We start from the raw sequence: 27,056 nt of genomic DNA on the forward strand, positions 1-27,056 counted from the left end.
TGTGAAGTTGGACCTCAAGTCCTATGTAGAACTGTTCTCTTATTCTCACTCAAGATGAATGTCTAACAATTATTACCCACTATGTGTCTGTTCTTGCCTGCTGTGGATTTTTTAAAACATTGCCTCTCAACGACCACCTATAGCTTCAATCTCCTGCTCTGAAGTCCTGCTCTAATTTTCTCAACTTTGAGGCAGAAAATATGTGGGAATAAAGAAACAATTGACAACTCACAAATCTCCTTGTACTTTCAAATGAGATATTTCAATACAGTTGTCAAAACTGTTTATTCTTTTGCAGAATAAAGTTTAAGAGAAGTAACTTTTACCAAAACTGTTTGTTAGTGGAGGAGGGCTCAACTGGTCAAGAGCCCCACAACTTTTGCTTACTTTTTTTAATCAGAAATGGCAGTTTAGAGAGGTGAGATGTATCATTGACTCATACAAAAGAGCCACTGTATATAACGCTAACGTGCGTCACTCTCTGGGCACGATGCACTTTTAGATTTACGTAGACAAACACCTTGCAACTCCCCCTTGTATCTGACACAGCTCCCACTGATTACATGGCCAGAAAGTTTCATAAACACACTTTATTTACACCTGCTGGACAAACATGAATCCACACACATGCACACAAACTCAAACATGGATTACATACCAACACAGTCCTCACCTCAGATTACTACACACTATGGAGTGACAACTGCACCTCATGTATGCATGTAAACAAACAACCAAACACAGCTTCACAAACACACACTACCCACTCTGTTGAAACATACACACACACACTCCCAATCAAGCATATGCGCACAGAGCAGGTCTGTTAGCAGGGACTGATGAAGGTAGCTGTTGTAAAGGCTGGTGAAGGAGCTATTTATTGTATGTTGTTTCATGGTTCAGTAGCAGAGGAAGGAAAACAAAACAAAACAAAACAAACTAAATGGCAGTTTTTCCTCTGGCTCTGCAGAATTTAGTCTTAAATGTTGCTGCTAGAAGAAGTCTGTTTGCAGAAAACAGGAGAAAATGTCAGCATATGCATCTCATGTATTCAGTTCCACTCAACGTAAATAGTCCTTTAAAATTGTTTAGGTCAGATTATCTCTTGGTTTGAAGGTTCATAGGTTTGCAAGTAGGACAATAACTTCACTGACACAAATTGTTCCAAGTTTTATTTGGCACAGCACAGTACAGTAAACTATGTTCACATCAGGATTCAGAATCTGACCAGTCTCCACCCAAATGATGTCACTATTTTGGTTTATTCGTTAAGATATATTATATTAAAAACACTGTAATAGACTCACATTCATTTCTAAACCACCATTTTTCCTCAGCTGTCCTCCACACAATCATTAGATATTGCCCTAAGGGGAAATTCAACCACATTCTTTTGTATTCTCAGTTTGTCCATGAAAGACTAACATGTGTCAGTGTTTGCGAGTTGTTCTGTGAAAGGACTAAAAAGATGTGTGCTCTCTCAGATTAAGCAAATCTTGACCTTAGAAGGTCATCGTCAACATTTTACAGCTTCCTGGTGTATTAAGCTTTATCACATCCTTACTGTAATTTCTGCTGGCTTTGATGCTTCCTATTGTTTGTGCTGATAACTCCATTGTGTAACACACAGCTAAAACTTCCATACAAAGATGTCTGAGGCTTGTATTAAAACAAAAGAAGCCAACTTGTCATTATCTGTACAGTTGGCTCTTAGAACATGTTGAGGCTGAATAAATCAAGCAGTTAAAAGTTGTCTGCTCTGTAAGTTATTGACAGATCCTGCTGTTCAGAGAACTGGATTGAGCATATTTACAGTGAGAAACTCATCACACAACAAACACTGAAACCATGATTCTCATGTCAGTGTTGATAGAGGTCAACCCGCTGGATTGCTCTTAAGAAGTGACAAAAACAATCTGCAAAAAGTGGATGTGCATGACACCATTAGATGACCCAGTGAGGTGAAGCTGTGCACTGTCCTGGCAGTGCCCTTCAGCAGAAATCCCTGCCAGTTCTCACTTGATATGTATAAGTTACAACAAATAACAATTATTCCTTTATACTTTTTTCCCCTTTTTTCTTTTTTTCTCTTTTTCTTTTCCTTTTTGGCTTTTTTTTTCTGTTTAAAGTGCACCGGATTCAAATGATTAGCACAAAAATGGCAGAAGACTTTGAAAGTGCGATAGGTGCTGATTATTTCAATCCAGATTTGTTGCACTTAGATACATACTTGACTTCGATTTCTATTAATCATTGAATGGAACAGCACAATCATTGTAGTGCACAGTACCAGTCTGAAGTGTGGACACACTTTCTCATTAAATCTAATGGGGAAGTGTATCCAAACTTCTGACTGTTAGTGTCTCTGATACTTTGTTGGTCTTGTTGCAGAGTGGAGTATGTGATAAGATAAAAAGCTTGAAATGAGCTGGCAATTTTTCCATATCTACTCTTTTTTCTGATATAAAACAGAAAAAAACAACTAAACATACTGTACCCTGTATCACTGTCACAACCAGAAACATCGATCCCTGTGAAGGTCCAGATTGGAAGAAACAGCTTGTTTTACCTGTTTGAAACAAAGAGGCTGTCCTTAGACTCTGAGACCAAAAAGGAGAGAGAGAAAAAAAACAAAACAAAACAAAAAACAACTAAATAAACTAATCTAGAAAAATACCCAAGTAATATATATATAAAAAAAAAAGTTTTTGAATTTGAAAGCCCTAACTAATCTGTTGAAAAACAGTCAAATAGTCCTGCAAGAGACCGTTTGACAGTTTCTTTTTCAACCTAACTTGTGTGCAGTGCTGACAACTGATTGCAGTAAAACAAACAAACAAACAAACAAACAAACAAACGAAACAAGCAAACAAAACAAGCAGTGAACAAGGAAATAGAATAATAAATTAGATGCAATCTAATCTGCTTTCAGAGGCTGCTGGGTGACACTCAAAGATTCAAAACATGAGTCAGCTTCACTATCACTGTCTAAATGTGATTTGATGTGTGTGTGTGTGTATACATGTAGGGCATGCTATCATTTTGGTCGGGCATTTGCAATTAGTGTCAATGTTGCTTAATAAGAGGGGTCCTTTGTGGCTCTCTGTATGTCCTTTCAGAGCTGCTCAGAGCGGTTTCCTGTGTTCCTGTTGGCTGCTGACACCTTTACTTCTTCTCCTGAGGGACCTTTTGTGTAGCCTGTTACTGCTGGCTCCGGCTGTGGGGAGAAAAGGTAAGCATACTGATGACATCATACAAACAGTGAGGATTGTTGTGAAGCAGTGTTGTGCCTGACTGAGCTCATTGAACCATCGTTCATGAACTCGTTCATATTTTGGGTGAATGTGAGCTGAAAGTACTGTTTTTCTGACTGATGAACGTTATTGTGAGCGCGCTCATTCTGGTGTTTGTGAACGGCGTTCTCTCACAGCTGAACTTTGTTCAAGAGAGAGCCAGATTTCCATGGAGCCGTCAGGCAAAATCCCGACTAAAACACATTGTAAACAGGCCTTCATATATAGGTGAAAAACACCAAATCTGCCACCACAGAGACCATATATACAATATATATATATACAATTATATATATACACTTTTGCAATATATTGTTTGAGACCTACAGCCTTTGAGGAAAGAGGAACCCTCAGCTTTCATAAACTTGACAAATACAAGACATATGGTCTTTCATGTCTCTTTTTGTTTTGTTTTTTTACTTATTCATGAATATTGCACTTTCATGAACCAAGTTCTAGAATTTTTCTTTGGACAAAGAAGTCAGAAAAAAAATCATCACAAAAAATTGAAAGTGACTTAATGAAAAGATAAATAATGTTTAAATGTTTTGCACTTTAAATATTACACTTTGAGGTATATCCTTTGTTTACTACCTCAGTCTGGTTCCTACATCTGATAGTTTGATAATTCCTAATTAAAACAAGATCATTCAAGCAATTTTTATACTGTAGGAGTGAAAGCTGCAGCTGGCTATGAGTGTGGACTGAGTGGGTGGCAACAATAGGAAAATGCCAGTATTCTGAGGGTAATAGCTCGCAGCAACATATTGTAAAAAATATACGAACTAGTTCATTTTTAGAATTGTGAACTTAGTTCAAAATTTGAATTATGAAATATGAACTCAACTAGTTAATTTTAAAATGTGTGAACTGAACTTTGAACTAGTTCATGTACAGCTTTCCCAACACTGTTGTGAAGAGTGTGACTGACAGGCGGATTCCTTATCAGTGTAACATTGACATGTCAGCCTTACAGGAGGTGCATTTCCTACTTTAAACTTGCTTTTCTGACTATTTAAAACATTGTGAGTTTTCCTAACTGGAAACTAGGGGTACAGTCAAATGTTTTATAAAAAGAAGACATCTCATCATCTTTTCCTAAACTTCTTTCCTTGACCTCTTTGGAAAACATCATGAAGTTGAAGAAAAATGATTGAAAAAAATCCTTAAGGACTTTGGAAAAAAAACTACCATCTTACAATGAGAATCCAGCCACACTTAAACTCAGCTGCAATATGAGTCTGCAGCACTGAAACTAGAGATGCTCATCAAAAAACATTATATTTTGATGACTGCAGGTTTTGCATCTATCATCCATGTGCAAACGCACATTTTGGGTGCTGATACCAATCTTTTTTTAAAAAATGCCATGTTTTTAGCATTTTTCCTCTGACTGGAAATCTGCGGTTTTCGGCTTGCATCGTCAGGTTGTACACAACTGCTTAGATGTGTGATTTGTTCATATGGCAACAGCTCAGCCAATATAGTAATGATGCTAACTGTGCTAAGATGACTTTTTACATGTTTTTACATAAATGTAAAGTTACAATCTGAATATATTGAACCAGACGTCACTTTGAGTTAATGGAGTAATTTCTTTCAGTTCTGTAGCTATCAGGAACTTTATTTCTGGGAAGACGCCAGTCAGTCATATGAGCTTAATGTTTGCTTGCTCAGACCACAGACATCTGCATAGTTGCATAATTTTAATCTCAGTCTGGTCAGAAGTAAGTCACAGGCCTGTTTTCAATTTTACAATTCTTCTTGAGTTGAAGTATTTTTCTAAATAGGTAATTACACCAAACAAGTGCTCAAGTGTTTTGCATGTGTGTAAGTTTTTTGTAATAGTTTCATTCACCTTTTCTTATTTCTTAAAAATCTAAAAGTCTTTAGCCAACCTAGATGCTTTGCTGCATGTGTTTCCCTTGTATGTATGCTTGATAAATCCATATTTAAAAAATTCTCTTCAGCTCACCTTCTGTGCACTCCACCACTGGCTTTTCCCACTGCCCATTTGACATACAGTGTATGACAGGCAGGTGGCGCTGTGTGTAGCCTGCATCACACTGGTAGCGGACTATAGAGTCAACAGGGAAGCGTTCTCTGCTGCTGCCCATTGGCTGGGCGTGTTCCACCTCGGGAGGAGCTCCACACATGACTGACAAAAAAAACAGTGTATAAAATTTTGTAGAAATCACTTTGAAGTTACCTTAAAATTTTCCTGCTTTCAAGGATTTCTACAATCTTGATGTGAAGCTTACCAGGTTGAATCTTGCAGGTGAAGGGAAGGTGGTAATTGCAGGGCACATCATTCCATTGCCCGGCCTCATGCCAGATCATCACCACACAATCCTCTTCAGAGCCAAAATAGCTATCTGGCTGGTTGGGCCTCCAGTTTACAAAAGTCTGAAAGTAAAGGTACTTATTTAAGTAACAATCTCAATATAATGTAATGGTAATAATTTTATAGCTACAATTATTAGCATAAATAGAAGAAAAATGAGATATATTGGATTTTTGTGTACATAGCAAAATGGTCAACAATCTCCAAGCAAACTCACCAGAGGGGTGCCATCCGTCCAGTGAAATTCATTCTGTACATCTTTGTCATTAAGTCCAATCCACTGGTAGTTTTGATTATTGGCTGGATGGTAACAAGAAATAGATTCAACCTTTAAAACTGATAAGACATGTCTTCGTACTGGCACTCTGATGCATTACCTCTGACTTCACATGTTCCCATTATCAAGGACATGAACCCTCTCCATCTTTGCACCTGCAGACTTCTTATTTGTACTCAAACAGCTACTCACAGTTGACAAACTGTTGCTCTTCCTCAGAGCTGATGCTGACCAGGTGGGAATTGAGCTCCCGACAGTGTTGCTCTGCCTCAGACCAGGTGAGCCTATCCTCAAAGTGGAAGTAACAGCTTCCCCTGAACTCCATCCAGCCCTCAGGACAGCCCTGCATCGCTGAACACATTCAGATAAAAACTGAATATTAATAATTGTACCCAATTCCCTCCATGACAATAGGCATATCACTTGAAAGATTATGCCCTGTGTGCTGCAATTTGATGACCTACGCGTTGCGCAGTCTTCTCCAGTGAAGCCGTTTGGACACTGACACACTGCTAGATCTCCCTGCACATAACACGAACCTGCACCACAGGGGTTTGGATCACAGGGGTCTATGGAAAATGATAGACATTGTGAACTTCTAAACTTCAGTGGTGGACAATAGTGGATTTACCAAAATCTGAACATGCCAGCTTATGTTGATAGAACAAAAACACTTGTACCTTCCATTACTTTAGGCTGCTCCACAGTAGCAGGAGTTGTGAATGACACTGATGGTGCTGTGGTTGGGCTGGTGTAGGCTGTAGCAGTTGTCATAGCAACAAGTCTGTCATGAGGAACTCCACTTCCTGATGTATATAAGGTGCCACTGAATTCACGGAGGATCCCTGACCCACTGATTTCCCCGCTTACCTCCAACTCCCCCCTGCCCTGTTCGGGATGTTTTTCTAGTGGTGGTACAGTCACTCTAATCCCTTGATCAGGCAAGTAGATGATGTCATCAGGATGTTGGGAAGAGTCTCCAGAGGCAGAGCCACTGACTGAAAGACCAGATGGAAAACCACTAGGAAGACCACTGTGGAATCCTGATTCAATGGGATGATATCCAGACACTTCTTGCTCTTGAGATTGTTGGACTGTCAGGTCAATGCCACTGTGGTGGACATATGAAATGCCAGAAAATCCACCAGACCCAGACCCAGACCCAGACCCAGACATTTCTCCTGATCCAGAAACACTTGATAGCCCCTCTCTAATATCGATTCCTCCTTGGCCTAGTTCCTGACTAGTGACCGTTGGGTGGGTCTCCACTAACTTCACCTTTTCCTCCACTATAATGATCACCGGTTCTTCACCGCTACTGCTAATGCTCTCGGCTCCACTGGTAAAACCTGATCCTGATATGAAGCCTGAATGCCGTCCGTCAGACCCCACTCCAGATCCAGATGTACTACCCTCATCTCCAGACGTATAGATAACAGTACTTCCCCCCTCTGCTTCCTTTTGACCACCAGAGGCAGACTGGTCTCCGGAATAGACATCGGTGTGTCCGCTGAAGGTGATGCCTTGCCCCGACCCAGATGTTTCACCTCTGGAGCTTGACATGCCGGACTCTCCGGAAGTCTCACCACTGCCTGAATGTTCAGCTGAACCAGATCCCGACACATCAACTGGAACTGGAAACAAAATGCATCTCATTGAGGAAAATGGTACGTATACACAGAGAGATTTAGTAAAGGACGTAATAATAAAGGATTTAATCATTTTTTTAGACTTCCCCTATACAGAAGCCAAGAGTTGCCATGTCTGAATGTTTTTAAAATGTCATTATCTCAAGATAATAAGATAACAAACATTGCTTTCTCAAGATAATGGAGTAATTAATGTCTTTACTTTGATATGCTGGTGTAATTTCTCAGTCATCCAGGTCAAGGTAATCCTAAGAGCTTCAATAAAAGCAGCTGGACTTGGGTGGACTTTGTGTTTGGTTGAAGCTGGCTCACCCAAACACAAAATATGCAAACACAAGCAGAGTGGCTCTGTAAACGTAGTGCTGTGCAACAACAAGTGTTTCAGACCTTAGAAAAGACCAAACAACCACTTCATAAATGCATGCCACAACGCAGGAGAGCAGCTCCACAACTCAAGATTCAGTCCACATTTTGTGCAGAGAAGATGATTGCAAGAGGTGTGAAGAAAGCCATCTATGTTAAAACTGGAAAATCTCCGAACATAGGATGCGGTCTCAGGTATCATCTTCCCAGCACCTGCAATGCAGCCTTGACCTATCCACCCCAGAAGGTTTCACAATCACTCACATTAGATCATGCAGGCAAACTTCTTACAGGTGACAATTATAGTACATGGACGACAGACAGATTAGTCAGGTGAATCAGTGACACCCTAGCTCTATTTTCAACAAGGGGTTGGACTTGGAACAAGACAGCTTTGTGTGGTTTGGTTTGGTTTGTTGCATTTCATAGCCAACCATACCCTTCCCCTATAGGCAGGGTATAAAGCCTGGTACACACATAAGGACTATCAGGCTGTTTTTGCTCCGATTTTGCCCCTTCCTGACAAGGGAAGGCGAATGCCTGATTATCTTGGGTCTTATAAGATTTCCCTGTACAATTATCATTTGGTCTGAGGTATTATGAGCAGATTTGTCCAGATAATCGGCTACGACCCATTTTGGAAATATTAAACATTCAATATTTACAACCCGATATCTTCATATGTGTGAGGAAATCCGAAGACTCATGAATTGTGACTGTGTGGATGGTGATGTGGGCTGGAATGTAGTCAATCAGACAGCAAGCTGGCTGGGGAACAAGGAAGGATATAAAGTCCGTATTCACGCTGTCTCCAGTCTGTTATTCTTTTCAGTTCTGGCTTTTTCTGTTAACAATAGTCTCAAGACCATCATCATTCCCTCGTCCTATATATCGTCTTCCATGCTGTGTGTTGTGTTTTCCAGTTGTTACCATGTTTCTTCTTCTTCGTTTTTTTGCCGGTTGTTGCTATGGTTGTTCTTCTACATTTTTGTTAGATCACGTTTAGTCATGTGAGATGTCCGGCTCGGGAGACTAAATTGTAGATCAGTTGTGGGACAGCATTGTTATGTGTGTGTTGTTCTGTGATGAGATTATCAGAGCACACCACACACATTATGATCAACACTGTCTGAATTTTTCTCTTCACAAGTGAGGTCTCGACCAGATAAAAAATCTCATAAGATTAAAGAATCCTTATGTGTGGACCAGGCTTTAGTTGGATAGTTATAAATGTAAATTTTCTCATGTAAAAGATAATAAGAAATATTAACTTATTATCAAGTCAGAGTCAGGTTTGTGATCTTAAGATATAAGATTTGATCAAGATCAAAAATAAATAATTGCAGGCATGGCCTGGAAAGTAGCTAAAACAGGTTTAATCTATTAAGTAAATCTCATGCTTTTCTTTGTAACAAATTATTTATTGGCTTCCAATAAGCAAGTATTAATGAAAGAGCCCCTGGTCAAAAGGGACAGCCAATAAAAATATAAAAAAGGGTTAATCAAAATCTGCCTCAGAAGTTCTCAGTATAGATTTCTTTATAGTTGTTCATTGTTATTTTGCAGCATACAATCAATTTAAATTGGTTTCATTAAAAAGTTATGCTTAATTGTTAAGTTGCTGTGCCATTTTTCCATTTAAAAACATCCATCTTGATTCTTTCAAGACATTAACAGGGAGAGAAAAGATAAAGACAATTGTAACTGGGACCATCATGTCCAGCTTTCTCACCTGTAGGAGCCACTTGCTGAGTTGAGATGGTTGTCATGTTGATGAACTCTATTTCAGTTTTATTTGTTCTGGTTTCCGTTTTATTGTAATCAGCAATTGTTTTATCGTTTCCTTCAAAGAAAACCAAAAACACAAAATGAGACAGATATTACTGTTTATATAGTTTACATGGCAAAAAGAAAACTAAAGAAACATATCAGCTTCTATTAACAATAATAAACATGTTTGTCTTACCAGGGGGGACAAAGTGATCGATTGTAGCTGTTGTCTTGTTGATAACCTCAGTCAGTATCTGCACATGTACTCTGGTTTGGTTTTCTGCACGGACAACAGGAGTTTCAGCTGAGGAAGACAAAAAAGTGGACATACACTACATTCAAATAGGTTTCGACCCAAACAACATTGTAAAGCCAGCTTACTAAATGGATTTAACATGGTGACCTAAATCCTACAGCATCTTTCCACTACTTTCAGTCAACTTTATGTGTACAATATTTTTATTATGCCATTTATTTAAAGCCTTGGCTCACAATTCCAACTTTTTATTCATGTGTCAAAAAGATGAATGTTTTGACACTCACTTTTTGGCCCAAAATGAAAAAATAAACCACACCCAGCCCATTCCAACCTCTGAAACAGTAGGCATCATAGCGAGAGTGCTCATCAGGGAATCCCGTCTGGTTGGGGAAGGCGTAGATAATGTGGACTCCAACTTGGCCGCCTCCACATTGAGCCCTGGGGGTGGCGATAGGGTAACGGACACTGCGGTCCATCAGCCAGCCTGGGCGGCACTTGTCAAAACCTTGATTCCAGGCAGCGTACAATTGCCCAGGGGTGGCCAGTGTGGTGTTGAGTTTCTGACAGTGCTGCACAGCCTCCTCATAGGAGAAGCTGTCATAGTCACTGGTGAAGAAGACCTCACCTGTAGGTAGAATGATGCACATAAATATTCAAAGGAGTTTAAATATAGCTGATAGGTATAGATACTAAGATTCCATTTGGATTAGCAGTCTGACATATTAATGATCAGAGAGGATTCACCTCTCAAACGTTCCACATAACAAAACACATCGTAGCGCTCTGTGGCTGGTCTCAGTCCATAGGACCTGACTCCTGGGAGGTACGGCAAGTTACCAGCACAGTTTTGTCTTGGTGACACAATTGGATACCTAAACATGAAGAGAGTTCAAGTACAATTTATCATTATGGATTTGTTTTTAGTGAGTTTTTTGTCTGTACAAACAACCCATTACCACAGTCTTTGATAGTGTTTGATAAGTCTGATGTCATAAATACAGTTGCGATTGGGATTGTAAAGGATTTAAAATATGCAACAAGTATATTGGTCCTGAGCCTCACCGGACAGATTGGTCTCGCAGCCAGCCAGCGTCACATTGGTGCAGGCCTTTCTCAAAGGCTGCCTGCAGCTGCTGAGGGCTGGCAATGACTGCCCCAATACTCTGACAAGCCAACGCAGCCTCCAAGAAGGTCAGAGTATACCGACCAGTGATGGGACGGTAGTGGAACACCACACCTGGAAAGAGTGAAGGAGGGAAGGAAATGTAATCTCAAACAGTAGCAAGTTTTTCTTAATTTTTTGTGGGTTCTTTTTGATTGTACAAAAAAACCAAAAATGTTCTAAGGACTTTTGTCATGAATCAAGTACATTACAAACTCACCTGTGGGAGCCATGGCTACATCTTCATCTGTCAGTCCCAGTCCAGGATCACCTATCACAGGAGTTACTTTGGTATAAGAGTCTGTCACACTGGGTGGAACAGGCAGTGGGGGAAGAGTTTCTAATCCTCCGAATTTGATCTCCTGAGATGGAGTAGTTAAGTCTTGGTAGAGCTGAGGGCCAGATGTGATACTAATAATGTCTGGAAAAGGTGTGGTCCTCCCAGGCACAGCACCTTCATCTTCACCAGCTAAGGAAATAAGATTGACACATTTTTTCACTATACAGCAAGATGTGGTGATCTGTATTACCCTTTAGTGAAAAAACTCATGCATTTTAAACATCCTTAAAGGAAAGCATTACTGAACAGATATTTTATTGTTTATACCCTCAACAATATTACTGAAATTTAAACTGCTATATGGCAAAATCTAACCTTGAAAGCAGATTGCATCGTAGCGAGAGTCTGGGTAGGGGTATCCTGTCTGGTTTGGGAACAAGTAGACGGTTCTCACTCCCAGGAGCCCCCCTCCGCACTGAGGCCTGGCAACGTTGATTGGGTAGCGTACGCTTCTGTCGGCCAGCCAACCAGCGTTACACACATCCATGCCATCCTTCCAGGCAAGGTAAAGCTCTCCTGTGGTGGCCAGCCTGGCACCGAGTTTGGTACACTGATCTTGTGCTTCATAGAAGGTAAACTTTTCTACAGACATGGAGTAAAAGACTCTGCCTAGGAGGAGAGGGAATTGGAGAAGGAAAGAAAGCACAGATTGACATGAAAGTATGTAGTTGGGTTTATGATATAAAAGGTTTAAAGGGTTGTTGGCCTTATTAGATGAGCATACCTGACAACTTCTCAGCAAAGCAGTAGACGTCATAGGTCTCATTAACGTCTCTAATACCATATGTTCTTACTCCTGGAAAGGTTTCCTTGTCTCCATAGCAACGCTCCCGGGGCTCATGGATGGGGTATCTGGAAAAGACAGAAAGTTTTGGAGTTATGTCCTGGTCTACTTTGTGTTCAGTTTCCTGGCAACCTAAGACTAGTGATAAAACTCCAGGAAATTTGTGCATCCATCCAAGAATACATCTGAATTTTCATTTTGAGACAGAAAAATGTCACAGTCATGGATGTTGTTATGTATTATGTTTCTCTGGCCAGAACAAATACATTTACTATAAAATTGTGGAAGAGTTTATAACTAATAGTCTGCCAATGGAAGGCCTCCTTGTGTTTGCTTGGGCCTCACTTGAGCCTACTCTATTTCTATCATGTTCCAATTCTTATTTGGATTTTCTTCAGGTATCTGAAACTTTAGTGAACAGTTTAGAAATTTAATGGGCATATTGGGGAATTGTGCTGTACCTGACAGTCTGATCAGAAAGCCATCCAGCATCACACTGGTGGTATCCATCATCGTAAGCAGCCTGAAGCTGGGCCGGAGTGGCAATGGTGGCACTGTTCTGGATACAGGCAGCTTTGGCTTTCTCAAATGTCAGGGTGTAGCGGGTGGAGATGGCACGGTAGTGGAAGACAATACCTATGAGACACGCATAGTTAGTAGGACTCCACTCATCTGAGCTCCCCCTTAGTAACTGGTTTACAGCTATTTTTTTCTTTGTGTGTTCCTTTCTAGCAGAAGGTTTCTGAAGAGGATCATGCAAACTTTTTTATCTGGGTAAGCCTATACATGAGTTTGACTATCTATTAAACATTCATGACACTTTGGACTGTAGTGATAAAAAACATTATTTGTGTAGTGTAGCAAACCTTGAACCTGGATGTCCACAGAGTCGTAGTTATCCTCAATGCCATGCGTCACCTCACAGCGGTAGGTACCAGAATCTTTGGACCTCAGCTCTGTCAGTTTCATAGTGGCATCTGTAGGAACCTGCGGGTAGTTGACCAGCGTCACTCTGTCCAGATACTCTGTCTCCACATGAACCATCCCCTCTGATGCTGTCAAGATTGTGGCAACTTTCCCCTTAGTGATGTAGGACCATTTGATACGGTGGGAGAGTGGGGTGATGGTGGGTGCTCCGGGGTCGTTGACAGTGTTGTCCTGGAAGTAACATGGTACCACTACCTCTCTGCCCAGCAGAGGACGGGGAGGCTTCTCCCAAGGGATGCTAACACGTAACGTCCCATCCATGTCTGGGGTGAAGAAAGATTTTTTTTTTCAGGTCTGTCAGAGTTCATGTAAACTGCTAGATAATAACATTGTGGTAAAACACATGAATGTCTGACATGTTGAATGCCAAAGAGATATTTTGGAAATTTGTAAGTGTTCAATCAAAAACAATTAGTTACACTGACCACTTAAAAAAACATAAATCCTTTAAATCAAAGGTTAAATTTCCTTTTTTTGTAACCTTCTACTGATCAGATGGATTTTAGACTCATCAGTTAATATGATGACATAAATTAACTTACAGCCACCGTTGATTTACTATGAACATGGCTGTGGCTGCCATGCGAGCAGTTAACAGTATTGTGATAGTGGGCAACTTGGTGACATGCTGTGATTAAATAACTTTAAATCATTTTGTGGAAACTGGATCGATTGTTATTGTGGTTGGAAAGATATTTATTTCATAGGAGGAATGGCTCTGTTTTTCCGTTCTCCCTCTCAGCTCAGAGTAAAGAGGCCTTATGGCATAATAGAAATTAAAGAGCCATGTAGAATGGAAATACATATGCATACAGCAAGATGAACAGATGGAAAATTGGGAGGGGGAATTAGATAACAACCCAATGGGTATAAATGTAATGTAAGCGCTAAATCTGTGCCCACTTTTCTTTTGCTGAACTGCATCTATTTTTTTTCCTTTTTTTTGTGCAAAAAAATTGAGAAGAAAGGGAATAAAAATTATTAAATGTATTTAAAATAAAATAATAATAATAATAATAATTCTTATTATTACCATTATCATCACCATAATAACAATAATAATTAGTGGGTGAGGGATGACAGGGGGGTAGAGAGAGTATCAGCTGTGGGCATGCACAGCATTCAGAACAAAGGTGACCAGCCCCTTCGTGACATGAGTTTTATACTATTGCATTGTTGAAAATATGCCATAGAGTCCTGGGTCGCCCCCAGACCCAGCTGGAAAAGAGCCAACCAAGAGCCCACACTCCCACACAGAACTGTCCCCAGACCCTGTGGAGGGATCCAAGAACTCTTTAATAAACATGTTGTAATTTGGGTGGTAACATGATAATGAACCTGATAAGAGACATGTATGCCACCACATTACTAAAATAGGGTCAGGCAGAACAAAAGTGACCACACATCAGAAGGCTGATAAATCAAGCTTTTTATAAATACAGAAATCCACACTGTTAAATCAATAAAAACCTCATCAAATGGAGGGTGTCTAGACCTCAGAAGACTCGTATCTCTAAAACATCTCTCAGAAAATGAACCCTGCTAAATATTTGTGATGGACCAAGACAAACCAGAATTCCGCTGCAGCCTGAGATAGTTTTTTTTTTAAGTAAGTGTCAGTCATATTCTTCCAGTGGGCAATGGCTGTCATCTTGCTGTCTTGCCGCTATTTGAAGAAGCCTCTGACTGAACACACTGTTGTTTCCTCACTGTGTGTAGGTGGTGTGAGGAAGGAGCCATCACAAAGCCAGCCTTCTTCAGGTAAGAAGTTTTCATCCAAGATAATATGGACAAAAACTCACTGCTAAAAGTTTGATGTCCAATGTGCTCATCTTTTACTTTACTGTGACATGTGCACGTTGAAAAGCACTGCCTGGTCTCTTCCTTTTAGCTTTTTGCTAACTTTGGTGTCTCAGTCTGCTCATACAGTCGTAAAGTGTATATTAGAATCCAGGATGTGTTCCTTCAGTTATGTCACTGTAAACCAAATAATACTTCATTTTCTGTATTCCTAATAATAAAGTATATTCTAATTATACAAATTGTGTATTTATATATATAATAATAATTAATTGTGAAGGAATTAACATAAATCCTATTTAATTAATAATCAAATTTAGACATTAGATCATGCTGGAAGATCAAGTTTTGTTAATCTGAAACCTCAAAATATTGTTATGCATTGATATTTTTATTCATTACAACAGATTTAGTTGAAATATGCAAATTGTCCTTACATTTGATTTACTAGATATTTGATTGTGTAGTAAAGTTCCAGTTCTAGCCATGACTTAAATGCACACACTCCAGGTCAGTAGTCAAATCAGCTGCCATGTCATTGTTCATGGATCTTCCACAATAAGAACGTTGCTCCAAGTTTACATTAATTCCACATTTTGCACAACAGCTACTTACCATTATGCTCTCCAAATGATATCGTTGCTGAGATGATGGGCAAGAACACACACAGCAGAAGCAGGGGCGTCATGGTTACCTGACAAATACAGAAAAAAGGAATTTAAAAAAAAAAAAAAAAAAAAGTAATAACATATTTAATGTTACTGGTGAACTGCTTAATTTGCCTTTTAATCATCTTTTAATAACAACTCTAATTAAATAAGCATAATTGAAGAATAAGCTGTTCTATTGTTTTAAATATTCTTTATCAGAAATGGACATTTGTGTAAACGGAGTGTGTATCACTGTTTTCCAGCTACTCTTCACTTATGTTAAAAGTTCATGTTATTCCGAATAAACCACACCTTTGGATATTGCATCAGGCTCCTTTGTTAAGATGGAAATAGGATGCCAGTGGTATCCAGAAATATTTGGAAATACTTGCAAAGGCATAAAAGAAGCTTTGTGTGACTGGACACAGTAAATGTCTGTGTATATGTTCAGTTTTAAAATAGATTCAGGCAGACAGACAGCAGTATGATTCATTCACCTCCAAAATCTTTTCCATTTGTAAAAAATGAATAAAGAGCTATTGAAACTGTGCTTGTACCTCTGATAGAACTGGGTCTAGAGCAAGGTACCGGATGTCTGTTTGTGGAAACGATTAACTGTTTATTCCATTAAATGTATTTCAACTACGCCATCTGAGAAAAGTTTGAAAGACTATCAGTGGTGTGTAAACAGTAATGACACAGACATGCATGTTCCTCTCAGGATTAATTCCAGCAGTATGAGACCCCACAACTTTTTTTCAGTTGTCTTTTCTAGTCAGCTTTTTTGTCAAATAGCCAAACAAATGCAAACATAGCTAATTCCCATCAGTCTCACCTGCAACCTGCTTTGTTTCTTTTTTATTTGATCTACTCTTAGCATGCTAAACTAGCATGACGATTAGCATTGTGACTGCACACAATTTAGCATCCTTAACTTAGATCAGTTAGCTACCATAGCTAGTTTTGTGTTGTTAGTAAAATTTTTTATTAAAGGCTAAATGTACCAGGTAATGTATTTATGTACATATATTCAAAGGGAAGAAAAAAGTCCTACCTGAATGCATGAGGTTTTTATTTATTTATTATTATTTTTTGCTATTACAAAAATCAAATGCCATTTCCAGAACTGGCACCTCAGTACACAGTATCACAGTCAGCATCACAGTCATTTTTCTGTCAAAGCCCAGTTGCCATATTGCTTTTTTTCTTTCAACTTTCCGCTGCTCTTACATGCAACTCACTCAAGCATACGAAACTACTGCAGCTCTCAACTGAACCATCATTATCCTGCTCTCACGAGGCCCACGACAGGCTGCAGAGCATTCTCACTTCATTCCAAAGAGCCACCAAAAAATACATCAACAAACACTATAGATAGACAGACAGATAGATAGATAGATAGATAGATAGATAGATAGATAGATAGATAGATAGATAGATAGATAGATAGATAGATAGATAGATAGATAGATAGATACTGTAGATAGATAGATAGATAGATAGATAGATAGATAGATAGATAGATAGATAGATAGATAGATAGATAGATAGATAGATTGGGCAGGCATATGTTTAATAATAATTTATTTATCTTAATGAGCAGTGTTTAATAAGATAAATTAGTGAGTGCTTTTTTTTGTCTCTCTCTCTCTCTCTCTGTGTGTGTGTGTATGTGTGCATGCATGTATGAGGGCAGGCTTGTTGCATTCTCAGAGCTTCACAGATTTAGTACATATGTCAAAGATCTGTCTGAGAGTAAATTTTGGACCAATTTGATAGGAATAATAATAATAATAATAATAATAATAACAACACACATCATAATGAGAGAGATGGACAAATCCAACTTGGAATAATTAAGCTGTTACACTTTTGTAATGAAGCTCTTCTGCCAAGTCCATCAGAGGCACAATGTGATTCACTCCTAACTTCTAGTATTTTCTGTTATACAAATATTTTCAGGGGGTTTTATTTATTATTGGGTTTATGTTTGACTAAATTTGTTTCTAACAATGTTGTCACATACATATGTACAAAATATTCAAAATGTTAAACAAAAAATGTTAATCATGGATCACTTTAAAAAGCATGTGTTCAGCCTGAAGTTAACCTACAGCCACTTGTGTTGGTGTGTCTTGTCTTATGAGACCTTGATAAGGAAATGAAAAAAGCATTACTGTTAATTAAAAGTGAGTAATTAACACTAAGCCTATCTACATAAAATCACTGCATCTGGTTACATGGACTAAACGAGTAATATGTCCCAATCTGGGTGGAACTTTCAGCATGAATGAAAGTAGCCATAAACTTTCTCTTTTATGATGCATTAACACAGCAAAGACCTTCCCCAGTTTCTTTAATCATGCCAACCAAATCCTTGTCTCTTTGGTACATACTGCTTAGTAATTCAGCAGATCTTCTGCTCCCTTTAGATACACCATCTAAACTGTGGCCACTTCACAATGTGCCCTAGCATTTCTGAGAAAATCTCTCCAGGCCAGCTCGAGCCAATCAGCCGCCTCTCCACAACGCGCCTATTCAGTCTGTGGGGATGCTGCTGCTCCCCAGGTCTGCCGCTGTGGTATGTCCTGCTCCCAGCTGAGGTGAAGGGCAATAAGGCCTCAGTCTGTTCCAGCAGCAAACAGGGGCGGAGCTTTGGGAGGTGAGACCCTGCCAAGGTAAACACAAGTGGGCATCCAAAGACGAATACACCCCCACCCAAACACACACACACACACACATACACATCAGCACCACATCCCCTCCACCCACGTTCCTCAAATCCTCCACAGCAGAACAGAGCTGACATTGATATGTATACACACAAAGAAACAGACCAACAGTCATAGATCACCAAGGGGATGTGAGGGAATGCACGTCGGATACCTTGAGTAAAGAAGATGCATGGGAGCATGTGTACATACAGAATTACTGACACATACTGTAAGGTCTGTGTTTGCGAACACACACAAACTGTTGTACAGTGAAAGGGGTGGGGAGTCAAAATTCATACAGGTGATTATGGGTGTATTAGCACATACCAACGTACTCAGCAATCTAAGATCAAAGACATGCTTGAATATGTGTCAGGCATACAAACTTGTCGATCCAGACATACATTACTCGCTGGTGGATGAGTTAAAATATCTAAAGTACCAAAAATATGAGCTTGTTTTAAATCATACAAATATAAAGACATTTGCTATAACTGAATCCATGGTCAACTGTTCTTTTCAGGATTTGAGAATTACAATTCACAACATGTGCTAGTGCAGCCTGATGTAACCATAGTAACAGGATGTGACTCTTTGCCAGTTTCTTGCAATGCCCAATAAGTTGAACCATTTGCAGCGTAATCAGACACCAATAACCAAAAACTGTATGGATTAGTTTCTAATGCTTCATACACTATATGAATACAAAAGAAAAGAAAAGGAAAAATACTTTTGTCATTCATAATTAAGGCATCAGACTCAACTCTGTAGTGATAAAACCATTATTAAACAACAATAAAACTGAGTGCCTGGTATACAATGAGTTGCAGTATGTGAAAATTCATTAAACTACAAGATGGTTGCAAGATGCAGGATTCAAAAGGAAAAAAATAAAGAATATCTGCTAAAGCCCACTAAAGGATTTTTTTCAGGTTTTCAGCTTACTTTGTGAGTTTTAAGATCATTTAATTTTTTCACAGCTCTAAAATTACTTTTAAAACAATATGAATTGGCATTCATTGAGATATTTAAACATTTTGGGCTCATGCAATCTTGCTGGTAGTAGCAAAGATACAGATTTGCTTGGATTGCTTTAAGAGTGTAATAATTTAATATGAGAAGCAACTGATTCAAAACAGATCATTTTATGACAGTTTGATTATATAGTAGTATAATCACTTAGCATACAAACTTACTATATAAATGTGACAAACACAGGTTTTCCAACTAAATGATGAAGTCTGGCTAAATTAGATTAACACAGAAATGCTGATAATGAGTGGTAAAGCAAAAAGCAAATAAAATCCCCAAACCTCTATGACACAAAGATCACAAAACTGATCTAACTAACCACTTAGATTTCTTTTACATTTAACTTAACAGTGAACATAAATTCTGGCAAACTTCCAAAAGTTTCCTTCGGTTTGACATGTAAGAACCTGAATCAATACCTGTCTCCCGAGAGAGGATGAAGAAGTGTGAAAGTATCCTCCAACCTGCTCACAATATTCCTTGTTAAGGTGTCCAGTGGTGAGCTGTAAACGTACCGTAGATGCTGCAACGCTCCCAGTGTCAGCGACTCCAGGGGCCTCTTGCTCCTGCCTGAGTAGGAGTAGAGAAAGAAGCTCTATTCAAACACTAGCACACATTTAGATGTTGGAAAGTGAGGGAGGGACAAGGGTGTGGGTGGTGGGGGTTGGGGGTGGGAAGATGTGAGTTGGTGAGGTCATGCAAACAGTCCTGAATTTCACAGCAGAAGCACAGAATCAGACAAAATCTTAAAAAGAGTGAGGAGGAGCAACCAGAGGAGCAGTTAGTTTTAGTTTTTATACTTGTGTAGTTGTCCCTGCCTGTGCTGGTGACAGAAGCGTGTCAGATTCTCATATTTTCTTGATTCGTGTTCATTATGATAAGTATGCAAGGCATCTTTTAGTTTGTGTGTGTGTCCCCTTATCGTATCTTAAGCAGATAAACCTGAAAGGGCAGTTTAAAAATTTCTTTTATTGTGCTATAAATGCTGTCCTATTTGCTGACAGGGAGACATCAAGCTGAATATCTAGAGATAAAAAAAAATCAAGACAGTCATTTTAAATTAAAAATGTAATTTTAGAGAATATTTGTTTAAGGTTATAGCTGTGCATGGGCAGGAATGACCTTCTGCTCCAGTCCCCATTGTAGTGGAGCTGAAAAAGCCTCTAACTGAAGGAACTCTGCTGTTGATGTTGTGTAGAGAGTGTACCATGTTGTCCATTTTCCTGAGCAGCTTGTGCAGCATTTGTGTTTGCAACATTAGTTAAACTGGTTGATCAGTGGTCTTGACATAGCATTGTCAGTTGTGATTGCTGCACCAAGATTTGCAGAACAAAAACCCATTTTCCCAGGTGTGCTAAAACATCTTGCATTATACACTAAAAAAACATTAATAATTATTAAATTAATTAGCTCCAATTTTATCTAGTGTTGCTAGAGAATTTTGAATATATCTTTGCCAATGAAGTGTGTTTTCAGTTTTTAATAGCGATGAATAAGTCATCAGCTGAATATGGTTTAAACCTGTATTTGCAAACATGTGACAGCCCAATTTAGCATGCATGTGTCTGACTCCAGAGTCTGCGTAAATTGACTTTAATGTTAAACAAACTTGGTCTGAGGTTAAGGAAAGGTGTCTCCTACCAAACTCTATACAGAGGTGCAATTGCTGGTTATGTTTCTAGTGCACTGACACACACCTACAGTCCACAGCTTCAGAGAATGATTTAACAGCTGATCTGCTCTAATTCTGAGCTTGTTTGGAGAGTCAGTGTTTATCCAGCAGATGAAATAGAAACATGGGGTTTACTCACCATTATTCATGTCAATCAGCTATGCATGGGGACATATCTGAGGAATATCTGTATTTTCAAAATTTAAAATAGGATTATGTTGATATTAGTTTGCCTTGAGGTGTGTGTTATTTTTCAACTTTCTTTTCAACATTCAGTTTTATAGCCAACTATAAAGGAACTGGTGCTATATATATATAGTATTGGTACTCACCTAATTTTGGCAAGTAACCAGCTTGACTTGTAAGGCAGCAGTTCTTGGATCCCAAATTTGTCAAGTAAGATGGTAAAAAAAAAGAAACTGTGTCATATCTCTAAGTACATAGAAAATACAAGAGACACTGCAAAGACTTCAATTTAGTTGTGATAGGAACGACTTTCTGTTGTCATGTCAGACTAATGAATTTGATGGTCACTGCTGATGACACAACAGTGACCATGTTGCAGTATGGAAATATAAAACACTAGATTAGTTATTCTCTCTGTACAATATGTTGATGCCACAGCAGTGACCAACAATGCAAAAGTTACATTGCTGTTTTGTATTTTTCCAGTGTATGCAGCATATATCAGATTTGTTTCTCACAATTCAGCATTTGCGGCAGATAAACTGGAGTTCCAGGATAAAATTTATTGCCTCATCAGTTTTTTTATGAATTTAAATGATGCTTCAGTACAACTAACGCTTTCTCTGCTCAAAATAGAGCATAGTCTCTACTTACCACTGATTGCCAATAAAGAAAAACTAATCTAATAGTTTTTTATAATTTCCAGATTTGTACAATTACACAATGTGGTTAAATGAAGAATGGACAACAGTGATGTATTTTTCACATAAGAGTTGATTCTTTGGAGCCAGAAAATCAACTCTTGTTGGGGATAGTATGGATTTCATCTGCTCCTGCTCAGGTCTGCTCAGAATAAATGCAAACAGGGGAAGCTCTGGGAAGCACTCTAGCATAGAATGGATACACCTGGTCTGCTAAATATGGTAAAGATAAGCATACAATGGCTTATCTGCTTGGTATAGTCAAGATTAATCTGCTAAGTATAGAGAAGATGGTCATACAATGGACAAATAATCATTTCTCTAAACTAGTTTACTCACACACACGTTCTGAAGGATGAAATAATATATGAAAAAAAGAAGAAAAATGATTTCCTTCACAGAGGACAGACTAGGATAATACTATTATGTGAAAAAAGAAAGGACGGTAGAGTCTTAAAACACAGCGAGTGTGGTGGTACAGGTTAGGTGCACAGGCTAACAGACTCATGGAGCTGGATTTTTTAATGCATGAGAGTCAGAAAAGAGTGAAATTATTCTTTTTATTGTAAAGAAAAGAAAATCCATAAAACCTAAAAATCTAAAAAAGAAGCTCTAAGTGATAGTAAATTAAACTTTTCGGGAGCTGTAATCGTCGGGTTTTCAGAAGGAGCCGAGCAAAATGAGCCGTATCCAAAAGCCAAACCTCCATCACTAGACAAAATACAAATATTAAAAACATTAAATTTTGACATGAAATAACTTGTTGGGAGTAGCTGATTAGATGGACAGTTTTTTTTTTCAGGAACTGAACTGAATAATAATTTATTAATACCAATAAGGGAAAATATATTTAGCTAATTAATATATCCTTAGAAAAATACATTGTAGGATGTAAGTGACATTAAGATCTTGAAATAGAGCATTGATTCCCAACCTATTTTCCTTGACTACCCCCCACATGCAAATACCAGAAATACCAGAAAGTCGTGGGCCCCCTGCTCCACCCCATGCTTAAACCATGCTTGGTTTTATTCTTTCATTAGAGAGATTATATATATATATATATATATATATATATATGTATATGTTGAAGTCTTTTCTAAGACAGTGCTAAAGTCTTAGAAATGTAGAAATAATATCTTCTTGGCGGAGTTTTCCAACCTAAGAATAGTTTTCATCACCTCTGTTGTTCTGGAAATGACATAATATTTGGTTTGTCTGGCAAAGACACAGGACTTTAAATAACTTGGTCCTGTTGAAGAACTGAACATCTTTTGTGTTCTGTTCACAGCAGTAAGAAAACCCCCTTCAGCGTGTTATAGTGTCATCTGTCTGAAATTACACCAAAGCTGTTAAAATGTTGAATGTATAGACTTTTTATGTTGAACAGACTATTTAAGGTGCATAAAGAGTCTCACAGGAAAGGTTGTGTGTTTTCTGTCTTGGTTGTAAAGAGAATGTGTGTTTATGGATAAAGCTGACTCTCAAAATCAACAATATTACATTTAAATGACTGTGATATCCTGTTTCTCGCCAGTGTGTACAACGTAACATGAGTTCTACCATGAATATCCCTTTTGTTCTAAAAAAAAAAAATAAAATAAATGTTAAATAAATGTTCATTTATTTAACGAGTTAACTTGAACTGGGGAGTCATGTTCCTTGAAGATTGTTCTTCATTTGAACCTTGATTTACATACATGTCCTAACACATACACAGCAATGCTTGTGGAGATGAGTTTCAGTTCATTTCAAGTTCCTGTAAGGGTAGAGTTGATCTGCAACAAGACTCATTACACAGCACAGAGTCTATGTGAAAGACTTCTCAGAGTGGATGAGGGAGGACAGCACAGAGATGCATCTGTTTTCTCTCTGCTCCAACTCAAATGATCCAAATATGAGAAGCCACATGCTGGAAACAAGCAGGAATATTGCTGACACAGGTTTTCTAACAGGATCAACTAAGAAGCAAGCTGAGGCTTTTCTTGGGGGTGACAAATTTCAAACTCAGGAAAAAGTGCTGAGGCATCTTTTTCAGTTGACTGACTTTCTGTTTCTCATACAAAGACATACACAATATGTACCCACTCACACAAACATATGCACACACACTTACACAGACAGTGTGCACAAGCATGTGTGATGACAGGAATCCTGTTGTGGTTGCACAAATGAGGAATGTAACCATTTCAATCTCTCTTGACATATCAACCACAACATGAGAAAAAATTAAACCACATTTAAAATGGATCATGCACGATAATTTACAGTTATTTAATTATTAATCTTGGGTAGATCAGCATTGCACCCATCATAACCACAATTATGTAATCATCTCAGACTGAGGAAGAGCTCTCTTTCTGGAGGAAGCATTTTCTCACAAATGAGGGGATTTAGGTTATATGTCTAAATTATCGAATTCCTGAGACTTTTCATGGGAACGGGAATGTTGGTGACTTGTGAATGCACACTACTCAGTGTTAGATCAGTCAGAAAGCTATGACCCATTAAAAAAAACAAAACAAAAAACAAACAAACAAAAAAACAAACTCTAACTTTTTAAACGTGCCATGAAGGTTCTATTTTAGGCCCACTGCTTTCTATTTTGCATGTCAATAATCTCCCATTGATTTGTAAATATAATATGAAAATCCAGATGATCGTCTATATCCAATGTCAGGATGCTAATCAATAGCTGCCAAACTATCATTTGCTATGGAGAAAGTTGTTAAATGGTCCAACGAATCCTGTCTTACTCTAAATGTAGAGAAAATAGCCAGTATGTTTCACCAACAAACAAATTCACAAAGACTACCCCAAAACAAAACAGAGAAAAAAAGGGATAGGTAACTAAGTTCAAATACCTGGGCATCATATTTCAAACTAGGTTCAGTTTTTAAAAGCACACTAAATACTCACACTCAGAAATTATAACCTTGCATATTTCAGATGCACCAGAAACTCACTTGCACTGGAGGCATCTAAACACTCTGGGCCTCATTCACCAACCGTTCTTACGAGCAAATGATTTTGTTTGTAAATTGTTCTTAAATCCTACTTTAAGAAACATTTTATGAAAATTGTGGCATTGACCAAAATCTTCATATCTTGTTTTTTTTTCCCTACGAACACTCAGAAGCACTTACAAACATCTGAAAGCCGTCACGTTCAAACAAAATCAGCATGTGTGTTGTTTTCTGCTTTTCTGTTCATTAAAATACAAAAATAAAACTACAGTAATGTTTTGTTAGATTTTTAACTAACAACTGGTGAAGTACAAAGCATTTTGTTATTTAAGATAAATACCAATATTGCAGATTCACATGTTATAAATTCCCTCAAGGGAAAATTAAACTACTTTTCATCCATTTCATTTATTCAAGCACAAGTCAAGGTGGATCTAATTCTATTGCGGGTCTTCCTAACACCATCGGTCCCAAAGACTGCACGAACACCAGATCAGTTCCCTCAACCACAAGAATACCGCTCCATAAACGTTTGAGTCACCTGTGACTTTAAGATCCACCTGCTGATATGGTAATACTCTGGGGTGTCTCTTTCATTCAAAAACACATTTTACAAAGATCTTCTTTCAGCTACCTATTCCAAGTGATGAACACTTATGAACTTATATCCTTTGTTTTTAGAGATATGACATGATGAGACTTTAACAAGGCTCCTATGTTGGTCTGCCTGATGGGCTGTTGTTCTGTACTAAAAATAAAAATATGAACAGAAGAAAAAAACAATGCAATGCAATAGTTTTGTGATGCCAATTTGAAACTTGAATATGGGCTAAAGAAGAGCCCATCAAATGATTTTGTCACTGATCATAATATTCCAAAACAGACTCAAATGTGGCCAACATCTGTAGTCTTGTTTGGCAAATGTTTGACCTTGACTTACAACATAAACTCAGTCACATGACCACTACATGTGGCCCACGAGACACTTGCCATGAAATACGTTCAAGCTGCAACAAGTAGCCCGGATCAGCCCCAAATATCTCTGCTATCTGGGTTTGTAGTTTCAAATGGGGACATTGACAGTCGTGAATGCCCTCTTTGAACAGGCCATCTAATTTGTCCTATGTTGTTTGGTTTTAACCAGTACTTCAGCATTTCCTTGAACTTTAGCATCTGTGTCTGTTAGCAAGCTAATGTGCTCTGCTAAGATGTGTTAGCATTTAGCTAAAAACAATATAGCATCACAGTTTTACCAGCATGCATGTTGGAGATGAAAACTCTCTCTCAAATCACATCTGACTGAATTTTTAGAGAATAAAAAAGGAGACAGCACCTTTACACGTGGAACTCTGGAAACAGAGTAACACTGAACACTTTGCACTTGCAAATTTAGATACTATGACTCAGGAAGTATAAATACACCACTGTAATAGATTAAGGCAGTCTTTAGCTGCCTATAAATGCACAGACAAATACACACAACTTTAATTATAAACAACCACCTAATTTACAAACGCAAATATCCTATATTGAAATATATTTCTTTTTAAAGTCAGCGGCCAGTAGCCTGTATATCACAGAGCCTGTATCTCCAGTTTACACAGTAACACTTGATTTGCAGGATGTTTCACATGACTGTAAATCAGCAGTTAGAGAGAAAAAAAGGCTCTAAGACTGCCAGGTAAAGATAGAATATATATATATATATATATATATAGAGAGAGAGAGAGAGAGAGAGAGAGAATGCAGGGGTAATTAAGACTTAAACTAAACTTTGCAAGATGATGTTTGTTTAAAATTACTGACAGAAAATTTCTTTGAGTTCACTCTTTGTCTGAGTTCGAGTTTTCAGTATTTAAACCTAGGAAATGACATATGAGCGCAGACAGAGATTTATTCAAAGCAGAGTCATAGTTTCATCTTGACAACAATGGAATCATTGAATTGTTTTTCTGATGTTTTTATTTATATACGATTTCCATTTTGAGTCTCCTCTAAATGAATCCTGCTATGTATGTCAAATGCCAGAAGATGTCACTAACCCTATCTCAAGACAGGCTTTCTACCCATGAAGTGACTTTAAATTTACAGATAGTCCCACAATCTT

General features: G+C 38.3%; 1 protein-coding gene across 4 annotated transcripts; it reads right to left on the reverse strand.

Annotated features, from left to right (window-relative positions):
- Positions 1 to 1,157: 1,157 nt before the first annotated feature.
- On the reverse strand, positions 1,158 to 25,360 carry acanb (aggrecan b). Of its 4 annotated transcripts, none has more exons than XM_041998095.1 (19): positions 19,940 to 19,998; positions 15,644 to 15,722; positions 13,108 to 13,491; positions 12,703 to 12,877; positions 12,182 to 12,309; positions 11,773 to 12,066; positions 11,338 to 11,586; positions 11,018 to 11,192; positions 10,700 to 10,827; positions 10,287 to 10,580; positions 9,893 to 10,000; positions 9,659 to 9,769; positions 6,595 to 7,548; positions 6,379 to 6,483; positions 6,107 to 6,265; positions 5,855 to 5,937; positions 5,555 to 5,699; positions 5,269 to 5,451; positions 1,158 to 3,217 (listed from the first exon to the last, which is right to left on the reverse strand). In XM_041998095.1, exons 2-19 carry the CDS (start codon positions 15,714 to 15,716, stop codon positions 3,126 to 3,128), a joined length of 3,840 nt encoding a protein of 1,279 aa, XP_041854029.1. In that variant the 5' UTR covers positions 15,717 to 15,722; positions 19,940 to 19,998; the 3' UTR covers positions 1,158 to 3,125. The 4 variants fall into 4 exon arrangements, with proteins under 4 accessions (XP_041854029.1, XP_041854030.1, XP_041854031.1 ...); XM_041998096.1 differs by lacking the exon at positions 19,940 to 19,998 and adding an exon at positions 19,844 to 19,863; XM_041998097.1 differs by lacking the exon at positions 19,940 to 19,998 and adding an exon at positions 16,733 to 16,929.
- Between the last annotated feature and the right edge of the window lie 1,696 nt (positions 25,361 to 27,056).

This window comes from Melanotaenia boesemani, chromosome 10, assembly GCF_017639745.1.
Source record: "Melanotaenia boesemani isolate fMelBoe1 chromosome 10, fMelBoe1.pri, whole genome shotgun sequence".
Lineage (NCBI taxonomy): Eukaryota > Metazoa > Chordata > Actinopteri > Atheriniformes > Melanotaeniidae > Melanotaenia > Melanotaenia boesemani.